The sequence below is a fragment of the Hylobates moloch genome, unplaced genomic scaffold, assembly GCF_009828535.3.
Source record: "Hylobates moloch isolate HMO894 unplaced genomic scaffold, HMol_V3 SCAFFOLD_18, whole genome shotgun sequence".
Taxonomy (NCBI): Eukaryota; Metazoa; Chordata; class Mammalia; order Primates; family Hylobatidae; genus Hylobates; species Hylobates moloch.
In genome coordinates this window covers 15091593-15111517 of record NW_026652293.1, presented here as the reverse complement: position 1 = coordinate 15111517, position 19925 = coordinate 15091593, and the positions used below count along the sequence as shown (strand labels likewise).

The 19925-nt window shown below is 33.6% G+C and overlaps 1 protein-coding gene across 6 annotated transcripts in view; it reads left to right on the top strand.

Annotated features, from left to right (window-relative positions):
- Positions 1 to 18856, top strand: part of PTPRC (protein tyrosine phosphatase receptor type C) — a 120030-nt gene extending 101174 nt beyond the window's left edge. For all 6 annotated transcript variants that reach the window (XM_032136286.2, XM_032136278.2, XM_032136279.2 and 3 more), the window contains 10 exons: positions 2631 to 2788; positions 2987 to 3122; positions 4804 to 4953; positions 8854 to 8944; positions 10163 to 10296; positions 11245 to 11379; positions 13008 to 13130; positions 13353 to 13531; positions 15042 to 15177; positions 16675 to 18856. In XM_032136286.2, the coding sequence (XP_031992177.1) occupies positions 2631 to 2788; positions 2987 to 3122; positions 4804 to 4953; positions 8854 to 8944; positions 10163 to 10296; positions 11245 to 11379; positions 13008 to 13130; positions 13353 to 13531; positions 15042 to 15177; positions 16675 to 16950 (1518 nt within the window). In that variant the 3' untranslated portion in view covers positions 16951 to 18856. The remainder of the gene's footprint in view (positions 1 to 2630; positions 2789 to 2986; positions 3123 to 4803; positions 4954 to 8853; positions 8945 to 10162; positions 10297 to 11244; positions 11380 to 13007; positions 13131 to 13352; positions 13532 to 15041; positions 15178 to 16674) is intronic.
- The last annotated feature ends 1069 nt before the right edge of the window (positions 18857 to 19925 follow it).

Sequence of the window (19925 nt, the reverse complement as noted above, 5' to 3'; positions counted from 1 at the left end):
ACCAGTGGACTAAACTCTCTAAACAAAATACATAGAGTGGCTGAATAGATTAATAAAACAAGACCCAACAATCTGTTGCTTACAGGAAACATTCTTCACCTGTAAAGACACAAATAGACTTAAAATAAGAGATGGAAAATTATAAATGGAAACCTAAAAAGAGAAGGAGTACCTATACTTGTATAAGACAGGTATATTTCAACACAAAAACTAATAAAAGAGACACCGATTGTCTCTACATAATGATAAAGGAGTCAATTCAGCAAGAGGATATAACAATTGTAAATATATATGCACCTAATAGTGGAGCATACAGATATATAAAGCAAATATTGTTAGATCTAAAGAGATAGACTTCAATACAATAATGATTGGAGACTTCAACACTCTACTTTCCACATTAGGCAGATCACCCAGGAAGAAAATCAACAAAGAAACATTGGTCTTAATTTGCATTGTAGACCAAATGAACCTAATAGACATTTATAGAATACTTCAACCAATGGCTGAAGAATACACATTCTTCTCCTCAGCACATGGACCATTGTCAGGGACATACCTGATGTTATGCTACAAAACAAGTCTTATAAAATTAAAAAAATAAATTATATAAACTTTTCTTTGACTACAATAGAACTAGAAGTCAATAACAAGATGAATTTTGGAAACTATACAAACTCATGAAGAGTGAACAATATATTCCTCAATGATCACTGATTCAATGAGGAAATCACTAAGGAAATTTTAAAATTTCTCAAAACAAATGAAAATGGAAACACAACAAACCAAATCCTGTGTGATACAGTGAAAGCAGTACTAAGAGAAAACTTTGTAAGAGTAAGCACCTACATTAAAAAGGAAAAATTTCAAATAACATAATGATACATTTCAAAGAACTAGAAAAGCAAGAGCAAACCAAACTGTAAATTAGAAGAAAAAAATAATAAAGATCAAAGTAGAAATAAGTGAAATTGAATGAAAAAATAAAAACAATACAAAGCATCAACGAAATAAAATGTTTTTTAAAAAGAGAGAAAATTGACAGGCTGGGTGCAGTGGCTCATGCCTGTAATCTCAGTACTTTAAGAGGCCAAGGCAGGCATATCAGTTGAGGTCAGGAGTTTGAGACCAGCCTGGCCAATATGGTGAAACCCCGTCTCTACTAAAAATACAAAAAAAAATTAGCTAGGTGTGGTGGCACGCACCTGTAATCCCAGCTACTTGGGAGGCTGAGGCAGTAGAATCACTCGAACCTGGGAAGCCGAGGTGCCAGTGAGCCGAGATTGCATCATTACATTCCAGCCTGGGCTTTGCAGTGAGACTGTATCTCAAAAAAAAGATAAAATTGACAAACCTTTAGTCAGACTAAGGAAAAAAGAGTGGAGACTCAAATAAATACAGTCAGAGATGAAAAAAGAGACATTGCCACTGATACTGCAGAAATTTAAAAGATTATTAGATGATACTATGAGCAGTTATATGCTAATAAATTGGAAAACTTAGAAGGAATGGATAAATTCCTAGATACATGCAACCTGTCAAGATTGTAAAACATCTCTTGATAGAGCGGTTTAAAAAAATACAAGTCTTTATATAGGGAGTTAAGATTTTCTCTTAATTTCATTTATTGTAGGGCTTTTAGTAATCTAGATTTTATTTTTGTATAGTCTAGCTATATTTTCTACAGGAGAAACAGACTTAGTCTGTATATCTCCGTAGGTCTTCTTAGGTTTCCATGGTATTACTAATTGTTATGTCTATAGAGTGCTGTGAAACAATCCTATCAATAGTTTTTGGCTAAACACTTGTTTGACTAAGCCACAAAGGCACCTGATCCATAGATATGAGGATATATTTCTAGATTGATGCCTATCTGGCTACGTTCTGTAGTCTGGATTTTCTGGTGTTAATTAACTCAGTTTGCATGTTTCTTTTGTTATCTAAATGTAGATGGTTCTTTATACCTGGTGAGAGAATTATGACTTATGCATCTTATGGTGATTACCTTGAAATTAGAACAAACCTGAGCTGTAATCTGGGGCTGACTTTCCTCAGTCGTCTCTCTACATTCTGTGTTGACAATGCTACCATGTGAATTCATGGTAAGGAATACAGGAATACAATGCTCATCAAATAATTAATCAGACTTCACTCACATAAGAATTAGTCCTGTTTGCTGGCCTATCAAGCAGAAGTATTTTAAACAGCTGTGAGAATGACCTTTGCCATATCATTTTAAACACACATCCAAAAAGCTTCCACCCATGCACCCCCCTTTTATGGTGTATGTTTATTTTGGGTTTTTTTTTTTGCTTGACAGCATGCAAGTTCCTAGAAATTTTGGTTATACTTTTAAAGAAAGTATTACCTTACTTACCTTACTGGTAAGTTATTGCTTACAGGGTAGTGCATGCAAGTCCTGCACAATATCTTAACTACTAGTTATTGATTAAAAAGGAAAACACGATCATGGTTGAGAAAATGTATAAGACACCTGAGGAAACGATGAACTCTTTTGAGTAGTTTATGCTTGCATGAGGAGACTTTGTACTGGTACTCCCTTCCACTTATTTATGTTTCTTAGTTTGCTTTAAAAAATCATCTCAAAGAAAATATTATCTCTTGACTAGAAAAAAGAAAAAGCAACTGGAAGAGAGGTGACTCACATTCAGTTTACCAGCTGGCCAGACCATGGGGTGCCTGAGGATCCTCACCTGCTCCTCAAACTGAGAAGGAGAGTGAATGCCTTCAGCAATTTCTTCAGTGGTCCCATTGTGGTGCACTGCAGGTAGGAAAAAGGGAAAAAAGAAAAAAGAAAAAAACTCCAACAGAATCCACCTGCCTAGGGCTGTTAGAGACATCTTTCCCTTTGGCAATTGCTATTTTGGGAAACAACCTATGGGAGAAGCTTAGATTCTTGTATCTGCTTCACACCTGACAGCTTTTCCATGATCACGCCTCTGCTTTTTTTTGCTTGGTTTGCCAGTGCTGGTGTTGGGCGCACAGGAACCTATATCGGAATTGATGCCATGCTAGAAGGCCTGGAAGCCGAGAACAGAGTGGATGTTTATGGTTATGTTGTCAAGCTAAGGCGACAGAGATGCCTGATGGTTCAAGTAGAGGTATGTTCTAATCTTAAGCAATTATTCTCACTTTGGTTTTTTGGACTTAAGTCTTTTCCAGGTGATAATAATGATATTTTTAAAAAATCCAAATTCTTCACAACTTCAAACAGTAGATGATTTCCTGAAAACTAAAACATGTGGTAATCACCAGAAATACTTAGAAGCATTTTTCATTAGTGCCTAAAAGTACTGTGGAAGAAAGATGACCACAAAATATATAATTTTTAAAATAATGAACTACTGTTAACATATATCAGATTGGCAAAAAAAAAAGTAAAAATGCTGAAAGCAGATTTGGCTTCATCTCATAAAATTAAACTGAAGAGACAGAATAGTATAGTAGTCAACAGCCTGGTTTTAGAAACTACACTTTCAGGTTTCAAATCTTGCTTTTAATTATTAATACAAGGGTGAGTGGTATTGTTTATTAAGTATTTTTAGTCTGACTGCGCCTTAGTTAAGTCATCTATAAAATGGAGACAATGATAATACCTCACAGATTTATAACCACAAAAGTAATACAAGTAAAGCACTTAAACAAGTCCCTGGCCCATGCTATGCATTTGGTGATTGTACGTGATGGTAATTACTGAAAATGTCTGTATTTGACCCAGCAAAATCACATATATGCATATACCCAAGAGAAGCATCAACTAGAAACATTCACAAGAATGTGCATTGCATTCAGCATTGTCAAAATAGCAAAAAAAAAAAAAAAAGTGAAATATGTATCAATGAAAGAATGGAAACACCATAAATATGTATCAATAGGGGAATAGGAAAACAAAATGTGGACATGTGAACTCTCTGTACAACAAATGTTATGTTGTGGTAGAAAGCAATAATCTAGGTTTGTGTCTATTTGGAGAGATGCTCAGATGAAAACAATGAGTGAGTAAAGTTGCCATACCAAACATTCAAGATATAATTTATGTGATTTAAAAAAAAACACGAAAATGTACAATGCTTATGATTATAGATACATAGATAGCAGAGTAGAAATGTAAAAACAAATTGTTAACCAGGTAAAAAGAAATTATTTACAGTGGAAAATAAAGTACAGTGGAAAGACAGTGCCAAACTCAGGGAACTAAAGGTGGTGGTTAAAGAGGATTATCAGAAGTATACCATTTCCTTGAAAATACTGGATTCAAACAAAATAAGCAGTAAAGAGTGGTTAAATCTGGGTTTGGCCTATTGGATTAAAAAAAATTTCTAATTAAAAAATAATTTTTTTATTTTAAAAGTTCTAAAAACTATTAAAAAAAGGTTTTCTAAGGAATAACAACTTGCTTTTTTACCTCTTGAATATACTGTGAAATTTATTATAGTTTTACATTCAGTAATTTGGCTTACTGACCCAATAATCACTAAAGGAAGTAACATACAATGTTCTTTAGTTTTTAGGAATAAAAGTTGTGCAATACAGAGTACATGGATAATCTATTTGCAAAGTAATTTTTTTCTGAAAAAATAATCTGAAAATAGAATTTGCTCATATTCCAGAAAACTCTGAGAGTGAACTTCCAGAATATTTAAATATTATAGATATCAATTTACTTTGCCATGAATTGTTCCAATATGAGCAAATTTATGGGGAATGTATATTTTATTTAAATATGACTTGGAGGACTCTAGATTATCAGTTAACTATCTGTATTTGTTCTTGAAACTGTAGGCCCAGTACATCTTGATCCATCAGGCTTTGGTGGAATACAATCAGTTTGGAGAAACAGAAGTGAATCTGTCTGAATTACATCCATATCTACATAACATAAAGAAAAGGGATCCACCCAGTGAGCCATCTCCACTAGAGGCTGAATTCCAGGTAATGATAGTGACAACAATAATAATAATTACAGGTAATTTTTATTCAGTGTCATCTACTTTCTAGGTGTTTGCTATGCACTTGACATAGTGCTTGCATTTAGTCCTTACCATAACCAATGGAGCACAGATGAGAAAACTAGGATGCAGTGAATTAAGAGAAATGCCTGAATCCACACAACTATTATATAGGAGATTTCTTCAGACCCAGAAATCTGATTCTATTGCTAACACTTTTAGCCATTCCTCATTAAGCTGGTATAAAATAAAGTGTGAAAATAATAGTATATAACCACAAAACTGGTCTGCCAAAGGCAATACAGCATATCACCTTTAAAAATCGTATCTGGTTTTGGTTTGTAAAGGAAATCATTACAAGAGTTTATGACTGCTTAGGAAGTTGAACTGGCTGGAGCTGGCAGACAGACAGTAAAGGATAAGTACATGTGTCCTAACCTATTTATTAGGCAATTATTCTGACAGCTAACCTAGCATGTAGTTCATTATAATTTCAGAGAGTTTGCATAGCTGTCTTCAAATTGCTCAGTTGTCAAAAAAATGTTTTGTGTTTTTTTGTTCCACCTATGATTTCCAGTTTACTGAGTCATTCTGTAATCTACCAAACTGGTAAATTCAGAGTTTCTAAAGACCAGGAGTGTGCTTTTAACCACATACAGAACAATTTAATGTTTAGGATCAAAGTGGGGTTAAGGTGGGGGTGGAGGTGGAGCATGCAATAATGACCAAATGACTCAATCCCCCAGAAGACCTGTACTTATAATGGAAGAACTAGCAGGCACAGGGTAGTCTCAGAGTAGTGTTTTGTTGTTGTTTTCTTGCTTTTATAGCTGATAAATTAACCATATTCAATATAGCTGCCCTACTAATCCACATAAACACATAAGCTGTTAGAGACAGTTATACATTTAAGTTAAACATTCTTATGAATATTTATTTACTATAGAAAAGACAGACTTTTTTTTTCACTAAATAAATGTGCTTGAGTTTCTGCTCTGTGCCAAGTACAACTCGAGGCACAAGAGTCAAAATGATCTGCAAGTGGACATGGGAAGAAGGATGAGAGGATGTGATCCAGATCACAGATGGAAGCTGTGAAATTATTCCATTTAAGAAGACAGTAAGACAGAAGATGAGGGTAGAGATGCAAGTCTGTTGGTAAATTTGCTATTGGGAAGTTGAGGCAGCTCTTGCCTGATGGTCTTTCATTTTTCAAGAAAATATGAAGCTAGATCATCAGTTGAGAGTTGAGAGACACAGGGTAAGTAGGGCAAAGAAGAGCTCAGTGCTTGAGGAAGTGTATGTACTAGTTATCTCAGAGTATAAAAGCAATCTCCCTAGGCAGAGGCAGTAAGATTGCCAGAATTATCGTTTGATCACCTGAAATTTATGATTACGAGTATAAAGAGGAATTAGTCAGTTGGTTGTATTGTTTTCTATAGCAGTATTGAGCTCTTTGGGGGTAGAGGCTGTGTATGCAGATAGTTGAGTTAAACCTATCTAGATTTTGAAACGTGACTATTTGAAAGTAGTGAGGCAAAGAGTTGAGGGTGTTTACAAATGAATGATGATTGAGGTGGAAAATAAAAAGCAAATTGGACACGTGAGGGAGGTGAGAGAAAGTAGTAAGGATAATAAGTTGGAGATTTTGATAGAATTACAGATTACTAGGTTGAACATACCAGAATAAATGACTAGGAATAATAGGGGTAATTTTCAATAACAGAAAGAGTTGAACTTATGATTTTAGAGGTGATGTAATATTTGGAATGAAACCTACAAAGGTGGAATGATGACAGTGGATGACTGGGAAGAGGAGGGAAAGTCATGGGAGGCGAAGAAGCTAAGAAATGAAGAGACTAGAGTGTTGGATAGATCATTCTTGTCAATGCTGAATTAACCAAAAATGATGACAGACCTCGGAAAGAAGAGCATATACTTAGCCAAGCCTAAAACTAAATGAGGTGGAGTGATTCAGAAATGAATACCTGACACTTCCCAGTGAAGCCGGTGGATAGTAGCTAGTATAGTATGATGACAGGAATATCAAAGTGGTTTGTTTATTTGAAAGTGAATGAGTAGAAATGGTTTGCAAGTAGAATCAGGGATCAAGGAGAACACATATCTTTTCTTGAAGCTGTGAGGTAAATGGAGTGTGAGGAGGAAAGTCAACTTTTTCTTAAAAGGGCTGCCGAGTTATTGGTGGTGTCCTTAGCTGACATCCAGGTTTCAATTGGAAAGAAAAAAAAAGGTGAAGTGACTGTTGGGAGAAGATGATTAAGATAAATGGGAGTTCACAGATGAGAGACGATGGGCATCAGAGGGCAGGGAGGAAGGCACTGATGGGTTAGATGTAAGAGACTGGGTTGTATCTGAGGATACAAATAACCATTCAGGAATAAAAATCTGGGGAATGTGGATGCACTGGGAAGCTTAGACTTGTGATGGCAAGTGAAACAGGTAGAGATTTAAGAGTGACAGATCCTTTGTGTCTTAGACGAAGGTGAGCCATTAATTCCACCTATAATCCTGAGTTTTGCTACAGGGCATAGGCTGCCTTGGTGACTACACTCACAAGAGCATAAGGTGTTGTAATAGTTTTCAAAACATCTGGTCCTTCATGCAGCTCATGGTGGTGTTCAAGTGGCCTAAAATTCAGTGATGATATTTTTTTTCACTCAATTACATAGCTAAGAATGAGGTTTGAAACAGGGTGCCATAATTAGTTTGAACGAGGGTACTATGCTGAAAAAATATATATCTATATACACACACGTATCTACATGCATGTGTGTGTATATAAAATCTTACCGAATTGTACATGAGGAGCCTTCTCAGTTTCAGTTATTTGTAACGTTATATATTATCATTAAATATTATTCACTTGACAAATATTTATTTAAGGACTAGTGGAGAGGAAAGACTGTAGGCAGGGAGGACTTCCAGAAGAAATTGGTATTTAAACTGATACCTAGAGGGTAAGAAAAGTTATTAGAGCAACCAAAAGGGGAAAGGGTAGTTCAAGCAAGAAAAAAAAAAATGTTTATCTGCCAAGAGTTAAAGAACAGCTTGGCCCTTCCAAGAATTGAGGAAGCTGGTTTGGTAGAAGTATTGAGGGACCTAGTGGGGTGTAAGGCTGGAGAAATAGTCAGGGGTGTATCACTAAAGACTTTTCATGCTATTTTGAGGAGGTTTGTTGTTCTCTTATAGTGATGGAAAGCTGTTCATCTTCAGAAGAGCATCTTCTGTTTTGTGTTTTAGAAGGATTAGAGCAAGCGAGATTGAAGACAAAGAGGCCAGTTAAGAAATTGCTGATGTTTTACAAGTGACAAATGAAGGTAGACTGGATTAAGTAGGAAGAAAGAAAACTAAAAGGATTTGTGTGTAGAAATGATGGATCTTTTCTGACTAATTAGGAACTGTGGGTGAGAGGAAAGCAATCTGGAGGGTGTAAACAAATTAAGAATCAACTTTCAAAACATGTGCCAAGTCTCCTATGAATGTGGTGTCTCCAAAGTTTATTTCTGATAACTTAAAATAACTTACCATTGCTTTTGCAATATAGATCAACATCAGTCTAGTGCTTTCAATTTATATAAGAACAAACTATATTATTTTTCTATCAAGCAGCTCTGAAGAAGGAGACATAGTCTGTATATCTTTAGCGCATACTCACCCTGTCAAGAGGACTAAATGCCTGAGCAATTTAAAGAAAAAAAATCAGAGGCAAACCGAAACATTATGGCCTATAGGGAGCATATGCAAATTTCACAAAAATTAATGAAATGCTTTTCCTTAGGGAGCATCTTATGATGCAGTAAGCCAATATTTACATTTTAAAGGAGTTTTTCTTTTCTTTCTTTCTTTTTTTTTTTTTTTTCAGAGACTTCCTTCATATAGGAGCTGGAGGACACAGCACATTGGAAATCAAGAAGAAAATAAAAATAAAAACAGGAATTCTAATGTCATCCCATGTATGTAGTTTATTTTATTTTTTATTTTTTGTATCAGATAAAGTTAAGCTCTTTTGGATTTGTTTAATGTGGGACACACAGTCATACAAATGATCTTGAAGCAAGTTTTCAACATTTGGTTGTTAATAGGGAAGAAGTTAATAGGTATTAAAACACTAGTTATTGCAAAAGGACTTATAATCCCAAACATTTACAATGGGCTTTGGAGGGTGGACTGTATTCAGTGTTTTCTTTTTACCAATTATTTCAGAAACGGGTTGTCATAAAAGTGAAATATTTAAAGCTGGGAGAAAAAAGAGCAAGTCTCCTTTACCCATTTTCTTTCATTTTTAGTTTATTTCAGTTATTTACTCCAGGGTAATTGACAAATAGTAAAAATTACATCCATTTGTTCTCTTTAGGTTTCCTTTTTATCCCTTATAACGGGGAGGTTGAAAGTAGGGGGAAAATACTCTATAAACTCTAAATCTTCAAATTTAACAGATCAAAATATGCACAGTTTCAAGACTTGAATTCTACTATTTAAGCATATTAAAATGATCACATATGGTAATTTTATTCAGCTGCATAAACTAAAATTAGCATGGATAAAATATAACACAAGTTGATAAATTAGACGACCAAATAAATCAGATCAGTGCATGGTTGACCTAGTTAATTTTCACAGGAGTCCTTATGAATGTAGTTTAAAATATGGAATTGATGGTGATATGGTTAATCAAATCATTTGACCAAATTATTATAAATTATAGAAATTAAGAAACAGTGAGAAATTATGGATCAAATAATTTTCTGGGCTAAATAATCAAAGCTACCCATATAAGATTGTTAATTTAATATTACTGGAGTATAATTGAGGGAAAAAATTTAAGCTATGTATTTTGTAAATGTATATCAAGCAGAATTATAATAGTCCATGGGACATTAAAGTATATGTATCAAAGATTAAATAATCATATATAATGATACGATATCTCTTTGTTGTTTGACATGGAATTATGTTCCATGTTTTTTCCTGGAATCCTTTTTCTTAGACTTTTGTTGTATAATTTGTTTATCAACGAGTACTGAAGTTTATATAGGATCTTATTTCATGTAGATCAATAAGTTTTCATAATACAATCTGTCCCTTTTTAAACACTTTCAAATTTCCGCAAGACAATGAAGAAGAAATTTAATTTTTTCGAGGAAGACTTACTACTGATTTATTTCACATAGATGACTATAACAGAGTGCCACTTAAACATGAGCTGGAAATGAGTAAAGAGAGTGAGCATGATTCAGATGAATCCTCTGATGATGACAGTGATTCAGAGGAACCAAGCAAATACATCAATGCATCTTTTATAATGGTAGGTACTTCAATTACCAAAACCCAAGATCCAAACATTTTAAAATAATGTCTATGTTATTAGGGCCATTCATTAAGCGATTTTATAAAAGAATAATGAGCTTGGTCATAACTACATATAGATTGACATGAGGGTTTCAATTTCAATGCTACATTTTAACTTAATGAAAGATTTAAAAATACTATAACCTAATAACCTGAGACAAAATAAGATAATGCTATTGGTTATATTTTATGACAAATAGAGCTATAATCACATCAATTTTAAAAATAGTAAAATTTGAGCAAATACAAGTATTTGAAAATGTTTATACATACTCAGACACCCAAATTGTAGGCAATGCCAAATTTGTATATTTGTATGGTTAGAAACTTTTCATTCAGATTAACTGAATTATTAGGTGAGTCTGTGTCATATCCCCCCACTTTTTTAAATTAACTGAGAATTCAAACAATGAAACTTTAGTCATTTATTAAATATTTATTATTTATACACTAAGTTGGATTTACCTATTTTCCAAAGTTTCCTAAAGCACACATTCATAGAATATTAGTTTAATTAGGAAATATAATAAGAATGTAAAGACACTAATTAAAATTAGTATAGACACGATGAAGGTAATTTGAAATGCTTACGTAATTCCTTTTTACAATCACACTAACCTTTATAGAGAAACAAAAAGGTGTGTCTTTTGTGGAAAGGAAAACTTGTTTCACAAGATACGTTGTAATCTTGATTTCACATTATTAGCTAAGAATTACTATTATCTGTATAATTATTTTACATATAGCTATTATATTGTTTCTTGTAAGAAACATAAGAATCTTACTATTTGTATGTAACAGCATTGATATCAAACTAAGTGACTGTATTTCCAAATGGTTATTTTAATAATCTACTGAGCTCTCTTCTGTAGTAACAAAGTCCCACCCTTTTTTGTCTAAAAAGAGCTACTGGAAACCTGAAATGATGATTGCTGCTCAGGGACCACTGAAGGAGACCATTGGTGACTTTTGGCAGATGATCTTGCAAAGAAAAGTCAAAGTTATTGTTATGCTGACAGAACTGAAACATGGGGACCAGGTTTGTACTTTTGAGGATTTTTTTTTAAGCCTTTCTGTCATAAAACGTCATTCTCTAGTCTTGGATTGCTTGCTTCATCGCCACACCCACGTCTTTTTGTATCCCTCCGTCACACAATTCTGTCTGCTCAGTCTTACCCCTTTTACCCTGGTGTTGGCCTCCATCAGCTGTGTCTGGATTCTGACAGTCTCTCCTGTTTGCCCCCTCCAGTCTTGCATGCTGCTCACAGATTAGCCAGGATGCAGCAATGCCAGCGTCACAGCAAATAAGAGCTACATTTTCACTCTGTTTTCCTCATTTTCTCAAGATAAAAACCAAGCTTTTTCTGTGATATCCAGCACCCTGGACAATCACCCCTCATGTGTCTTTCATCTTTCTCCCATTTTTATGTTTTCCATCCTCTCCACTCTGGACAAGCAGGTTTTGTGCTCAAGCCTAAACACACCATTTGCATTGTCATCACTGAGTCTAAACTTATTGATATTCCATGTAACTAAATGTGTGCTCTCTTCCAATTTTGACCCTATTCTTTTAACAAGACCAAACTCCTGAAAAATGTATCTATATCCTCCTTTCTTTATTCCTATATAATATTTATTGCCATAAAAGTCTATAGTTGAAGGTGAATCTAAGCTATAATTTGATTTTTTTACTTAATGCTTGTGACAGATATTTTATCCTTTTCCTAATGTCTTCAGTTATTATTAAAATTTCCCTTGTGGTAGATCTCACTCAGCTTTAGAACCAACCACATTATCTGACATATGTTCAAGCTTATTCAGTGAATAACCTTATAAGTATGCAAAAGATTTATGCTTTATTATGCCCCTCTCTCTCCCCTAAATCTCACTCTTTCTCACCCTCACCTGGTCCCCTTCCCCTGTACATGGAAAGTTGCTTTTTATGTTTTTTGTTTTAAAGGAATGTAAGTCCAGATTTCTGGCGTGGAATTCCCACAATCTTTTCCTTCATATAAATTGTGAAAGCTAGGAAACAGGATGGAAGTACAGGCAGGACTCCCTGTCTTTGTCAGAAATTGTGGGGTTATAGTTGGTAGACAACAGTTTGTAGTAAGAAGAAACACTTTTGTGATTCATCTACTCTTCAATCTGGCCCTTTCCTTAGATATGCAGACAAAATATATAAAGCTGCTCATGGTGTTGGTCAACAAGATGACAGAGACAAAGCTCCAAAAGATGCAGCCTTCTTCCTCAAGAACCACTGAAGGGACAGTGGGACCTGAGTTATTGAAAGGGTCATGAATAACATTGACTCATGCCAGCCATAAATATTGAAGAGGTGATGATAAGCATGTGGAAAAGACGAGCATACCTCAAAGACCTACACTAAGGAAGACAGCTGTTCCGGGGGTGTCCCAGCCACCTCGATTGTGCTCAGCTTCCCTTTTCTTACACAAGGAAACACCACATATTTATTAAATGGGTCCCCAACACTTAAATAGATTCTGGATTTTTATAAGTAGGTTTCAATTTTAGAACACAATAATTTTCATTTAATAGAAAAGAGGCACAGACAGAGAAAGAAAGAGAAAGAAAGGGAGAAAGAGGGAGACTGATCCTTTGCATACTTCAAATAGGAAACAAATTGTTGAATTGTCTTTTATCTAGGAAATCTGTGCTCAATACTGGGGAGAAGGAAAGCAAACATATGGAGATATCGAAGTTGACCTGAAAGACACAGACAAATCTTCAACTTATACCTTTCGTGTCTTTGAACTGAGACATTCCAAGGTATGGAAACAATTTGGGGAGTATGTTTCTTTGATATAATGGATCTGGTAGCAAAATGAATATAAATTACTCTATGCAGGCAAGGCCATCATATAAATAATGTTTCAGAATAACATTTTAAAAGTATTTAAATAGAAGTAATAGTGAAGAAAATACGACTACCAAATTAGAAAATAAGCTGACCTTCACTCCAGTTAATGCTCTCTTCAATTCTGATTTTAGAGGAAAGACTCTCGAACTGTGTACCAGTACCAATATACTAACTGGAGTGTGGAGCAGCTTCCTGCAGAACCCAAGGAGTTAATCTCTATGATTCAGGTCCTCAAACAAAAACTTCCCCAGAAGAATTCCTCTGAAGGGAACAAGCATCACAAGAGTATACCTCTCCTCATTCACTGCAGGTGCGTGGGATTTGGTAGAATGTGCTCTCAAAATCATAATGCCTGACTTCTCGGTTCACATGTTGTCTTATCTATTTATCCTCATATATGAAACACATAACCACAGCAAAAACTTCTTATGGAGTCAGTCACTCTCTTGGTTGTTTCCACAACACAACTATTGTAGAAATATAATAGAAGTGATTATATTATAGTGCAATAATTTTAAGTCGTGTATTTTAATACTTGGTGTCATGTCATCTTTGATTCCTTAGTAGCTAACATTGAGCCAGGAATGTCATTTGTGTGAATGAATTAATGAATGGAAGGGTGTGTGAACAGATAGGTAGATGGGTATCACATTACACATATACCCATATACATTGATCTACTCTATTAGGTGTCACAAAGACACCTAATAAGTTTAATGAACACAAAGTTTATCAAACATATTTTAAGTTAAATATTAACTGAAATCACAAAACTTAGCAATTTTGATTTGAAACTCATTATTTGATTTTCTAAACTGAACCAAAGGCAAAGATTGTGATAATATCAATAATACTACTAGATTTTGTTAGTTTCTTCATCTGTGATAGGTGCTTACATATTCACCTTAAATAAGCAATATAATTGAAAGAAAGATATATAATACAAAAGTTTACATGAAAAAGAATATTGAAGTAAATGAGAAATGAAAAATAGTAAAGTAAAATGAGCAATGTTTATCTAGTGAAAAACTTTTAGAATTTTTGAAAAAGTCTAATTGTTATTATTGGAATTGCATATACTAGAATCAAGCCTTAAGAAATATACGAATTTTCAGCATTTATGTGGAAAGGCAGCTGAGGAAGGGAAGTTTACACTGTAAAACTATGTATGTTTCTTAGAATATGATTTATGTACAAGAACTAAAGTGCCCTGCTGATAACATATTGTTTAAATTGAATCTTTATGATAATGCTTTATACTTCTCATTGTTTGGTAAACTATTTGATTGTCCTCTTTTTAGTGAATAATTCTACTAGGTATTACTTTTCTACTGATGCAGAAGTGAAAACATTTGTGAAACGTGGTAGAGAGGCAGAAGAGTGAAGAAGAGCATGTGTTCTAGTAATTTACAAAATATTAGGTCTAATATTTCTGATTACATCAGCTTCAAGCTATACCTTTCTCTTCTCCAAATCTTGGTTTCCTTATCTATCATACTGGCATTCTGATATTGGTTTCAACAACTTCAGATGTAAATAAAAATGCATTAAAATCCATAAAATACTAAATAAAAGAAAATATATTTGTAAAGTCTAAGACAAATAAGTTTTCAATTCCAGGATTATCACACTCTTAAATTGAAAAAGTTTGCCTAATAATGCATTTAGCATAAATAATTTGGTTCTTGAAAGAGGTTGGAATAAGATAATTATGATAAACATGAAGTAAAAAATATATTCTCTCTCTTCCTGTTTTTATTCTAATATCACCCTTTTTGGTAAGAAGTAGGATTATTTTCTATCTTTTCTTTCTTTTATAGGGATGGATCTCAGCAAACGGGAATATTTTGCGCTTTGTTAAATCTCTTAGAAAGTGCGGAAACAGAAGAGGTAGTGGATATTTTTCAAGTGGTAAAAGCTCTACGCAAAGCTAGGCCAGGCATGGTTTCCACATTCGTAAGTATACTTCACCATTGCTTTTAACATGCTTGGATTTTTTTTTTCTTTTTGATGGTTTCCTTTTTTCTTTTCTCCTCTCCTTTCCTCTCTTTTGTTCTTTTTCCCCCTTTCCTTTTCTCTCCTCTATTTTCTTTCCTATTCTTTTATCTTTTCTACTTTTACATGATAATTCACATTAAATTATTATCAGTCTAAATAAGCGCCTAAAGTTTACTAGCACTTTGTTGTGACAGTTCATGAAGAGTCTTTCCCTAAATGCTCATGAATTTCTTAATTTTCTTTCCTTCACTCCTGTATCGATTTGTGTTGTGTAACAAACCACCCCCAAATTTGGGAGCCTAAACAAATAACACTTATTACGGTTCAGTAGTCTAATGATACGCTGGAATGTTCTGCTTGTGCCCTCAGGCTCAGCCAGTAGAGACCAGGCTGACTCATGTGTCTGCCTTCAGCTGATGTGTGCCCTAGAGTTTGGGTGGTCTAAAGTGACCTACACTGCCAGTAGGCTGGCATGTGGCTGCCATTTAGCTATGGCAACAACAGTGAGTGGGCCACATTTCCCTCCTCATCCAGAAGACTAGCCCAGGCTTATTCACATTAAAGCAGCAAGTTCCACAAGGGAAAGAAGACTTGTGTGAGACTACTTGAGGCCCAGGCTTAAAAGTGACACACATGTCTTCTTCTGTATGTTATTAGCCAAATAAGTCATAAAGCCTGCTCAGATTCAAGGCGTAGGGAAATAGACTCCACTTCTTGAGAGGGCCTGCAAATTCACATTGCAAAGAAATGTGGATACAGGAAGGAAAATAAGTTTTATATTCTTGTAATCAATCTATCGTGTATACCCTCTACGTGATAGTAACTGTAGATGGTCATTTGGTAATTAATCCTTATTCACAATGTAAACTTAATTACTCACTAAAATATATAAAGCCTTTAATCATGTATGATATTGAGATTTCATATCTTGATACTTAAAAATGTATCAAATGCTTGCTGATGCTCTTGCTATAAAGAGCTAATTGGTGAGTATGAGGGAAAGCCAGGTATTTTCTAATCAATGTAGTGAGTAAAATGACAGAGAAATTATAAGAAGAACATGAATGAGGGCATTTAATTTAAACTTTAGGAATCAAGGAACGCTTCTCGAAGCAGTGATTCCTGCCCTGATTCTTAAATAATGGGTAGGCATTAGAAAGGAGGATAAGTACAAAACGTGGCATCATGAGCAAAGCCATGGAAATGGCCCATGAGCGGAGTGAACACCGGTTTGGGGTTGCTCCAAGGTAAAGTTCAAAAAGTACCCTGCAGTCAACCCTTTAGCACCATAAAGAAACTAAATTATTTAGATGTTTTTATGAGAGCATATCAAAGTACTTTTCTGTCATCCAATACTTCCACAAATGAATCATTAGTTCTTGCTAATCTTCATCTGGCATAAAAATAATGACATCAACTTTCTTCGTGTAATTTCCCACTTAATTCTTTTACTAGGAGCAATATCAATTCCTATATGACGTCATTGCCAGCACCTACCCTGCTCAGAATGGACAAGTAAAGAAAAACAGCCATCAAGAAGATAAAATTGAATTTGATAATGAAGTGGACAAAGTAAAGCAGGATGCTAATTGTGTTAATCCACTTGGTGCCCCAGAAAAGCTCCCTGAAGCAAAGGAACAGGCTGAAGGTTCTGAACCCACTAGTAGCACTGAGGGGCCAGAACATTCTGTCAACGGTCCTGCAAGTCCAGCTTTAAATCAAGGTTCATAGGAAAAGACATAAATGGCGAAACTCCAAACCTCCTGTTAGCTGTTATTTCTATTTTTCTAGAAGTAGGAAGTGAAAATAGGTATACAGTGGATTAATTAAATGCAGCGAACCAATATTTGTAGAACGGTTCTACTTTACTACTGTGGAAAAATATTTAAGATAGTTTTGCCAGAACAGTTTGTACAGACATATGCTTATTTTAAAATTTTATCTCTTATTCAGTAAAAAACAACTTCTTTGTAATCTTTACATGTGTATGTGTATGTGTGTATGGGTGTGTGTTTGTGTGAGAGACAGAGAGAATTCTTTCAAGTGAATCTAAAAGCTTTTGCTTTGCCTTTTTGTTTTTATGAAGAAAAAAATACATTTTATATTAGAAGTGTTAACTTAGCTTGAAGGATCTGTTTTTAAAATCATAAACTGTGTGCAGACTCAATAAAATCATGTACGTTTCTAAAATGACCTCAAGATGTCCTCCTTGTTCTACTCATAAATATCTTATATAGTTTACTATTTTACTTCTAGAGATAGTACATAAAATGGTATGTGTATGTATAGCTACTACAAAAGAGTTAACTAAATTAACATTTGGAAATCGTATATTCCATATATTAGCATTTAGTCCAATGTCTTTTTAAGCTTATTTAATTAAAAAATTTCCAGTGAGTTTATCTTGCTGTCTTTACATGGGGTTTACAATTTTGCATGATCGATTATTCCCTGTACAATATTTAAAATTTATTGCTTGATACTTTTGACCACAAATTAGGTTTTGTACAATTGAACTTAAATAAATGTCATAAAATAAACAAATGCAATATGTATTCATATTCATTGTATAAAAATAGAAGAATGCAAATATATTTGTTAAGTATTTACATATGAAATTTAATATAGCTATTTTTATGGAATTTTTCACTGATATGAAAAATATAATATTGCATATGCATAGTTGCCATGTTGAATCTCATTCGTAACTTTCATTAAAGTATTTACTTTGAATTTCTCCAATGTTTAGAATGTTTTTACCAGGAATGGATATCACTAATCATAATAAAATTCAATCATTATTTTTTTCTTGTTTATAATACATTGTGTTATATGTTCAAATATGAAAGTTGTATGCACCTATTGAAATATGTTTAATGTAGTTATTAACATTTGCAGGACATTTTTACAGGCCCCAATTATCCAATAGTCTAATAATTGTTTAAGATCTAGAAAAAAAATCAAGAATAGTGGTATTTTTCATGAAGTAATAAAAACCCGTTTTGGTGAATTCTGTAATAGCTTATTACAAAGGTCAAATACAACCTTAAGATTGGTTTGGTTTTCTATGTCTTTACTCTCTTGTCTGATTTTATATGTCTTAACTATACAGCGTTGATTGTTGTCCATTAAACTCACATTTATTTTGTGTCCCTACTTTTAATTATTTCATTATTGTAACATATAAAATTAACAATTAACCCTTACAGTATTATATAGATCCTTGTGCTTATTTAACAGATGAAAAGAAGTAAATTTTACAATGAAGCCACAGTTTCTAATTTATATTAAGGTTACTTATTACATCTTTACTTATTAATGAGAAAAGGGGATTAGAATCACCAATTATAGGCACAAAAAATAAAGTTTGCTTTCACTTATCTCTTCAGTCACTCAAACTATTATGCATTCTTTTCTTCTATTGAAACTTGATCGGTTGCCATTTTCTAGATAATGTAGTTAAAATTTGCAGTTCTCATGTTCCATAGAACATTATGATGTATGCCTACTTTATCTGTGAATTGCTTCAAAATACAAAGAGCAGAAAGTCTAAATAATCTACAAGCAAAGTTTTTCTTCAGACGTTTCAATTACAAGTAACATCTTCCAAATGTGATTGTGTGTTTTAAATGTATTTTCCACCTGACACTATCTTTTCAAAGACAAAAACTACTTAGAAAATAGAGCAATAATAATTTCTATTAGTTTAAGAATCAAGCTTGAAACATTTTTTTCTGCATATGGGAATTTGTTGTAAAGAAAGAGATAAAATAGTGGCTCAGAAAGCCCATTACTTTGTGAGAACATATACTAAACAGAAGGTGAGACCCATGGCACTAGAACATGGAATTAAATGTCTATGATTTTTACCTGTAGAAAGAAATAATGTGTGAATTATAGGTCTATGGCTACGGATTGCATTCATGGGGATCTGTTACAAGGTATAAAAGATTTATTTGCTAAAGTTTGGCACTGCCATTATTAATTCTAGGATCCAGTCAGAAATATTAAGCAAAAAGTTTTGACTTACAAAAGCCTGGTACATTGTAGGGATAATGTTCTGAATCCAGAACATTACAGTTATTGGGCAAAAAGAAACTTCTAGATTTCTTTTAAAGTTGTTTGCTTTATTCCTGGTATTAGAATTTGATGGGAATAAAAGATACATTTAGTAAGCCTAAACTTCAGGTCCCAAGCTATTAATTGTGTACATAAGTGACAAATAAATATTTTCATTTAAGAGATGTATATTTTAATATTTTCTTGCAAGAGGAAAACTGTGTAAAGTGATTAGCTGAACATCTGTCTTTGCAATAATTTTAAATGTGTTAAGCTTCCACTCAGAATTCTTATATTTGTACAGAGAAATTTTCCTATCTATTTTTGTTTTTTCCCTCTAAAACATTAAATATAAAATTTATTTTTACAACTAACTAGGACTGATCTTAATTTTAGATTTATACCAGATATTGGTTATAAGATGGTCTCATAACACCATATTAGATCTGAATAAGTGAATGATAATTGCTCCTAGCTAATTGCAACATGTTTCTTGATATGAAGACCTTCAAATGTATCACTTCAAAGGAAATGAATATCTGTTAAAATCAGTAGAAAAGGCTGTGATTTCAATCTCTTACACAAATTTTACATCTGGAATGATCTGAAGGTTCTTCAAAGACATTCAAAATTAGCCTTTTTTATGT